General features: G+C 55.1%; 1 protein-coding gene across 1 annotated transcript; it reads left to right on the top strand.

The window, feature by feature from the left end:
• Positions 1–1,235: 1,235 nt before the first annotated feature.
• LOC122372953 (serine/arginine-rich splicing factor 8-like) lies at positions 1,236–3,421 on the top strand. The gene is made up of 3 exons (XM_043350642.1): positions 1,236–1,247; positions 1,990–2,145; positions 2,936–3,421. The coding sequence occupies exons 1-3, from the start codon at positions 1,236–1,238 to the stop codon at positions 3,419–3,421; spliced, it is 654 nt and encodes a 217-aa protein (XP_043206577.1).
• Positions 3,422–8,123: the final 4,702 nt, after the last annotated feature.

Genomic DNA, 8,123 nt, shown 5'->3' with positions numbered 1-8,123 from the left:
CTCCCTGGTGGTCTGTACATACAGGCAACATTGAGGAAATTTGTACCAAACCTGAGTTGGCAGGCAATAGATTCAACATTGTCCCATCCATCTTCTTTCAGTTCCGATGCAGCTATTGTATTTCTGACCATGATCAAGACTCCTCCACCATGGCCAGTGCTTCTATCCTTTCTAAAGATGTGGAAGTCTTCACAGTCAACATATTGTGTGAGCAGACAATCCGTTGATAGCTTTGTTTCAGTTAGACAGATGATGTCATATTCCTTTTGCTGCAAAGTAATGTTAAGTTCTGACCCCTTAATTGCATTCAATCCATCAATATTTGTGTACATACATTTTAGTTTGTTGTTCCTGCCCTCTCCCAAACAGTTCCTGCTATTGTTCACAGTCAAGACTTTATGACGTTCAGCAAGTACAACACACTTGCCAATGGAAACATTGTTTGGGGTTTCCGAACCACTAGACTCCTCTCGGGACGACACTACCCCGAAAGATTTTGTGTGTGTCCCTTCCTTTGGCTTTTAGTTCTTCCCTCAGCTTGTATTGCTTTTCTCTTTCTTCTTTGCTCATATCTCTATTGATGTAGACATGTCGGAACCCAGCATCCCTCAGTTCAAAACGCTTCTGGAACAGTCGGGTTGCATCTTCTTTCGCCTCAAATTTCACCAGAAGCAGGCGCGGCCGAGGAGTGGCACTACTAGAGGCAGAGGCTTCAGAGGGTGGGGCTTGAGTCTCATCTTTCTTGCCGAGTCGGATAACCTCAACGATCTTTAAGTTTGAGCTGTCACCACAAACAGCCTTAATCAGATCAGTCATACTTTGACGGTCATCGTCCTTCCGCTGGTTTGTATTGACCTTCTGGCTTTCTTTGAGGCCATGGATAACAAGATTGTTGCCTCTTTCCATTTCAGTGGCCCTTTCCTGGTACTGAGCCATCTTCTTCAGCGTTTCAGATGTCGACTCCTGCTGTTTAGCCACTTGATCCTTAATAAGGTTCAATTGGCCCTCAACTTTCCTTTCCATTTCTGTCGCACCTTCTTTTTTTGAATCCGTCATGGCTTTGATGATACGCCTTTCCGACTTTTCCATCCGTTCTTCGATTCTTTTTGCAGTATCTAGGATGTTCGTTAGCCTCCCACGACATCCGTTGCAGATCCAGAGGAGTTTGAACTCATCAATTGCATTGAAGGCTTCAGCACAGAGGTTTTGGCATTTCGGGTGGAACCATTCCAAACATGCTTCGCATTGTATGCTTTTTTCTTTGGCACCGATAACTTTGTCACATGGCTCATCACCTCCATGACACACAAATCTTACCTTTTTCGAGGCTTTTCCCTTTTTTCCAGCTTCCCACCAACCACCTACTGTTTCTTCATCACTTTCCTCACCTCGCAACGCTTCAGCGTCGCCGTTTTTGGTTTTTTGATTCTTCGCCATTTTCACTCAAACCTGTTCAATCATTCGCGATCGTAACGCAGAACAAACAAAGAGATCTTCTGATTGGCCGATCGCCTTGTGTTCCCGTGCGTGAGCAGCAGCAGCAACAGGATGCGAACAGGATACTGTGATCAAGGGCGGAGGCAGGGAGACACGTCCGGTCGGTCCGAGAGTCGGGGAGCGAGTCCTTGTGTGTGTAAGAATGATACAGAAATGACCGAAGCCAATTTGAACGACTGGTTTAGATGCTGTTGAAACTCATTTTTCCTATTGAATGTCTTAGCACTTATTAAGCCATTAATGTGGACGTGAATGCCATTCTTCAACCATAATCAAATAAAAAATTGATGACCTCTGCCAATTTCGTTAACTTTAAAAATGAATCATTAAGTAGCTTTGATTGAACACTGGCCACGTCGTGCCCGTCTAATATCTATATTCTGACATGGAAAAAGGCTATCGGGCCGTCGGCATCGTTCTTCAGTAGATAGGTAATAAAAATCCACACTCCAGTTGCTGCTCATTCGCACTTTTCCTGGCCTACCTCCCCAGCCAGGCAAGGCCCGGCACAGCCGCCGCCTCAGTGCCTCGGGCGGTGACCCGTTCAAAGGGGCTCCCAAACCGTCTGGTGATGTGGCTCTCAAACCGACACAGCCCAACAACACACTGCAATGTGGCGCCACCTATAGACGCCAGATTGAACGCCTGGTCGGTAAAATTGGCGGGACGCATGCGTGAAACTCGCTAGTACTGAGTGTTGTTAGTACAAAAGTCGCCCCGTTTGAGCCCGACCTCAGATCGGACGTTGTATGGCTTACGAACGGACCTAAGATAGATTTTGATCACAGAGTCCGTAGATCTATCACAGATCACAGATTGTCCGTTCGTAAGTCAACAACACGGTCCGGAAGTCCTGCTGTACCAGGACACGAGGAAGAACGAAGAAAGAAGAGAGAGAAGCACCCGACAAGACCCGGAAGATAAAACGCTACTCGACCTCTGACCGGACGTTGTTTGGCTTACGAACGGACCTAAGATAGATTTTGATCACAGAGTCCGTAGATCTATCACAGATCACAGATTGTCCGTTCGTAAGTCAACAACACGGTCCGGAAGTCCTGCTGTACCAGGACACGAGGAAGAACGAAGAAAGAAGAGAGAGAAGCACCCGACAAGACCCGGAAGATAAAACGCTACTCGACCTCTGACCGGACGTTGTTTGGCTTACGAACGGACCTAAGATAGATTTTGATCACAGAGTCCGTAGATCTATCACAGATCACAGATTGTCCGTTCGTAAGTCAACAACACGGTCCGGAACTTTTGCTGTACGTGACACGCCACCTGCTGCACTCCCGTCTCCGAGACAAGCTACAAGGCCAGTCACAAGAAGACCAGCTACACCGAGGCCAGGTACAAGAAGGCCAGGTACAAGAAGGCCAGGTATAAGAAGGCCAGCTACAAAAGGGCCAGCTAAAAGAGGGCCAGTTACAAGAAGGCCAGCCACAAGAAGGCCAGATACAAGGAGGCCAGCTACAAGACGGCCAGCTACACCGAGACAAACTACAAAAAGGCCAGCTACAAGAAGGCCAGCTACAAGAAGGCCAGCTACAAGAAGGCCAGGTACGAGAAGGCCAGCTACAAGAAGGCCAGGTATAAGAAGACCAGGTACAAGAGGGCCAGCTACAAGAGGGCCAGCTACAAGAGGGCCAGCTACAAGAGGGCCAGCCACAAGAAGGCCAGCCACAAGAAGACCAGCCACAAGAAGACCAGCCACAAGAAGGCCAGCTTAAAGAAGGCCAGCTACAAGCTACAAGAAGGCCAGCTACAAAAAGGCCAGCCACACGGAGACCAGCTGGCAGCTGCACGGAGACTGGCTGATAGCTTTACCGAAATCAGCTACACGAAGACCAGCTGGCAGCTAGCAGCTAGACCAGCTGCACAGCATATAGCTGCCAGCTGCAACAACGATAGACGTTCGTAGATTTATCACAGATCACAGATCGTCTGTTTGTAAGTCAACACCATCTCCATCCCTCCAATCTTCCCTCTCTCCCTCTCTACTCTCTCCATTCCTACCGGGTATTCGCGCTTCCGACCCTTTCCTTTCACAAAGGTTAAAAACAAGCATGTGTAATGTGTATTTAGTGCACCACATGTTTAAAAACGCTGTAACACTGGTCTAACCCAGGCAGCTGTTCAAAATTAATATTTTGTTTCAAACACTGCCAAAACCTATTCGCTGGCCACCCCAGCCAGCACAAACTAGTTTGCGGAGTTTTAGTTGAGCCGTTTAGCAAGTGACTAACAGGCTCGGCGAACGACAACCGAGTCCCATACTTCTAGTCACACAAAAGGTAGTACCAAAATACATGTCGAGAGGGGCTACCCACAGCCCAACGACTGTGCGAACACAGTATGTTTTACAAACCATGTGAGCACTGCTGATGCCATGCCGGTCACCTCTGCTCAACGACGGGCAACGACTCCAACTCAGGCGGGTAAGCAGTAACAAAAAAATCGTCGAGTTTTTTGCTCCAGGCGCCGAACTATTTGAGAGACGCGAAAAAAAAAATTCAGGTGTGGCGCCGTGCTCATGAAGGGAGTCTAGCCGTAGGAGCGACGGAGGCGACGGCAGCCGGCTGGCCGCTCTCGACGGTGTTACGTTACTGTCTGTTAAACGATAACGATATTTGGTTCGCCCCCTGCAGCACGCACCGCACACCAACCGCACACGACCGCGTCTCCGTCTCGACTGTATTTGCCTCGTCAGCACACGGGGATTCCAACTGAAGGGAAACTTTCACGTTGAAGGGAAACCCTTACGACACACCTCCCCCAGTCCCCGTGTCATAAGTACACGTGCCCCACCGAACCCGCAGTCGGTTCGGCACACGGCGAGTTCGTTCACTACGGCGCGGTCCTGGTGCCGGTCCGGCGCAGCTAGAAGGCGGCGCCGGCTCGTCCGTCTGCTCGGTAGGTCGCTGGTCGGCTGAGCGGCAGGCGGCACGCGTCGGCGGCGACGGATCTCGGTCACCGGCAGACGGCGCAGCGACGATCAGCGGATGGTGGCGCCTCAGGTAGCGTCGGTTGCGCCACCAGATTCTCCCGCTCGGAACTTTGATGAGGTAGTCGCGGCGTTTTCCAATTCCCACGACGATGCCGGTCCGGTCCCACTGTCCGGTCTGCGGATCCCGCACGTCCACGTGGTCGCCCATTGCGAGCGGCGCTAGTGGCCTGGCGGAGATGTCGTAGTCCCGCTTCGCTTTCTTTCGAAGGTCGGCTGCTCGGGCGTCGCACACGTCCGCCGCCTCTTGCCACTCCTTGGCAAACGTCCTGTGGTGGACGGGCAGAGCTGTGCGGATTGGATGCCCGAACAGAGTCTGCGCTGGTGAGCGGCCGTCAGCGCGGGGCGTGTTTCGCAGCTCCAGTAAGGCGCGTGCGAATTCATCCGAGTCCAGGTTTCCTTCGTCGGTCGCTTTCCGGACGAGATTCTTCAGCTTCTTTACTGCAGCTTCTGCGTGGCCATTGGCCTGGTGATGATGAGGTGATGATATACGGTGGTCCACCCCCCACCGCGTCAGGAACCGGCGGAGGATGCCTGAGGTGAACTGCGGGCCTCCGTCAGACCGGAGGAGCGCCGGCACGCCGGTGGCTGCGAACAGCGCCCGCAGTTCGGTCACGAGGTGAGCGGCGGAAGCCGATCGGGGGCATGACGTCACGTATGGCCAGCCAGATAGACGGTCGACGTAGACGAGGAAAGTTCGTCCTCCGTAGTGAAAATAGTCGGCCGATACAGACTCGAACACCCGTGTGGGCGGCGAATCGTCCTGCCACAGGGGCTCCTTAGGCTGGGCAGACCGGTAGATGCTGCAGCGTGCGCATGACATCACGCACTGCTTGATATCGGAGTCGCATCTCGGCCAGTAGACCGTCTGGCGTAGACCTCCGGCAGGTGGCGTTGATGCCCTGATGTCCATCGTGAAGTCGTTGCAGTGTTTCTCTCCGGAGCTCTTGTGGGATCAGGAGCCGAGGTCCGTATACGATGAGTCCGTCATCGATGGCCAGTTTGTCTCGAACGTTCCAGTACGGACGGACGGACGGGTCGAGACGGTGCTTCTCATCGGGGAACCCGTGAATGATGAGGTCTCGGAGCGCGGTGTACTCAGGATCTCGTGACGCTGCGGCTCGTACCATCTCCAGCGTCTTGTCTTGCAGGGGCGCAAGAAGTGTCCCTTCTGCATCGACGGCAGTAAGGGCCGTGACCACGGACAGATGCAGCGGGTCGGGTTCGGTGACTTCAGCAACCTCGTCCTCCATCGAGGGGTCGTCGACCGGTGCACGGGAGAGCGCATCAGGAATCTGATGGCATGATCCTTTCCGCCAGCTGGCGGTGAAGGTGTACGCCGTGAGCTTTTCTCTCATCCGCTGTAGGCGGCAGTTCTCAATCTCAGATAGCAGCTTGCTGTTGAGCACTGGAACGAGAGGGCGATGATCGACGATGACGTCAAAGTGAGGCATGCCGACCAGGTAGAGATGGCATTTCTTGATTGCCCACACGACACCGGCCATCTCCATCTCGATACAGGCGTACCGAGACTCTACATCGCTCAGGAACCGTGATCCGCACTGGATCAGTCTCCAGTCCTTGAGGCCGTGACACTGGAGGAGAGCGTAGCCCAGTCCTCCGGTCTTGGCTGCATCAGTGCATAGCACTGTGGGGAGGCTGGGGTCGAAGAAACCCAGAATCGGCGGAGAACTGAGCGCCGACTTGACCCTGTTGAAGGCGTTCTCGTGTACTGGGGTCCACAGCCACGTATTCCGAGGCTTCAGAAGATCTCGGAGGGGGGCCGCCTCCTGAGCCACCTCGGTAGAGAAGGAGCTGAGCTGGTTAGCGAGTCCAAGGAAGGATCTCAGGTCCGTTATGTTCTGTGGTCGCGGGAACTCCGAGATGGCGGACGTCTTCCTGCGATCCACTGTGTAGCCGTCCCGAGAGATCTGGTAGCCACAAAATTCGACACTTGTGCGGCCGAATCGGAACTTCTGGGCGTTGAGCGTGATGCCCTGTGCTTCACATTTCTGCAGAATGCGGACGACATGAGCGAGATGCTCCGAATACGTCTCGTCGTGAGCCAGGATGTCGTCAACAACTTTGACGGTGCGTGGCACGTCGCCCAGGGCCTGATCGCCTCGCCGGTTGTACTCATCTCCGGCCGAGACGAGTCCCATCACTGCACGGTTGAAGCGGTACCTGCCCCATGGAGTAATGAAGCAGGTCAAGTCCTTAGAGGAGTCATCCAGGCTGATTTGATAGTAGCCCATTGCTGCGTCCATGGTGGTCAACCACTGCGCGTCTGGCGTGATCGACGAGACCGCCTCATGCGGTGGACGTACAGGGTACGTGGGGCGTTTCACGTACTTGTTCAATCTTGTTAGATCGATGCAGATGCGCACTCCTCCCTGCTTTTTCGGCACACATACCAATGGATGGCACCAGTCGGTAGCGTGATCGACCTTGTCGATGATGCCCCTCGCGAGAAGGTCGTCCAGCTGTTGCTTCACGCCGTCGCGCCAGCAGAACGGAATACTCCTGGCGGCGGTGATGGCAAACGGTCGCGCGCCGTCAGCCAGGTCGATGTGCATCGGTCCGCCGGCCATCTCTCTCAGAGTGCTTTTGTTGTCGAAGACGCTCGCGAATGCACTGATCAGTTGCTCTTCGTGACGAGCTCGCTGTTGTGGTGTCGGCGGCTGGGCACTGGTCCAGGTCGGGATCGACCGGTTGTCGGCCGCGGACGAAACTGAGGTTCCCACTTTCTCCGCTAGAGGTGCTGGTGGACCCGTTGGATCCGGAGTATCCGGTATAGATGTCGCCAGCGAGCGATGATCACGCTCATGGGAGCTAGCGGGCCGGGCAGGAGTTCCTGGTCGCTCCTGGACCGGTGGCATCTGACTGGCAGTGCAGGTCGATGGCGGCCGGACGGCCGTGCCCGACACTGCTGGTTGTGCCGGCCGGCGAGTAGTCGTCGGCCGATCACTGGATGGGCTGGGGGCGGTGGCGGCGTCACGTGCCTGAGCACGTGGTGGCTGGCCGCCGGCATCAGTGCGGCGCGTCGGTGTCGACCGCGCGGCCGCGGCGCGCTGCACGGGCGGAGCGGCCGCCGCACCTCGCACTGGCCCACCTTCAGGTACGCAGAGCGGCCGCTCCGCCGGCGCTCTGCGCCGGCGGAGCGGCCGCGGCGCCCCGCGCCGTCTCGCCGGCGGGCGCGGCGTTCCGTGCTGTTGTTGTTCTGCTGCAGTCTGGAAGACTCATCTGGTGTAACTGCAGCGGGTAGTCGGCCGGGAAAATCCCGAGCTGCACGGAGTCCCACCAGGAGAGCAGTGCTCCTCGCAGCTCGCCGATGACTGCGATCTCCGTAGTTATGCGCCGGGAGCCGAGCTGGATGGTGGCCTGAAATGAGCCGACAGACGTCAGCGGATAGCCTCCTGCAGCTGAGAAGGTCTGGAGTGGCACACCGTTGTCATAGTCCGACACACCCAGAGCGGCGGCCTCCTTTGGGCCGACAACAGTGGCTTCGGCACCAGAGTCGGGGATGCAAAGCAGAGACCCACTGCCAGAGTTGTGTGAGACGAGCACTTTCACACGGGGAGCCGGGTGGGTCACACGACTGGTAGTGTGCACATCAGCT

Source organism: Amphibalanus amphitrite, unplaced genomic scaffold, assembly GCF_019059575.1.
Source record: "Amphibalanus amphitrite isolate SeventyFive unplaced genomic scaffold, NRLGWU_Aamphi_draft 001423F_arrow, whole genome shotgun sequence".
Lineage (NCBI taxonomy): Eukaryota > Metazoa > Arthropoda > Thecostraca > Balanomorpha > Balanidae > Amphibalanus > Amphibalanus amphitrite.
The sequence above is the reverse complement of the archived record's forward strand: the minus strand, read 5'-3'. Positions and strand labels throughout refer to the sequence as shown.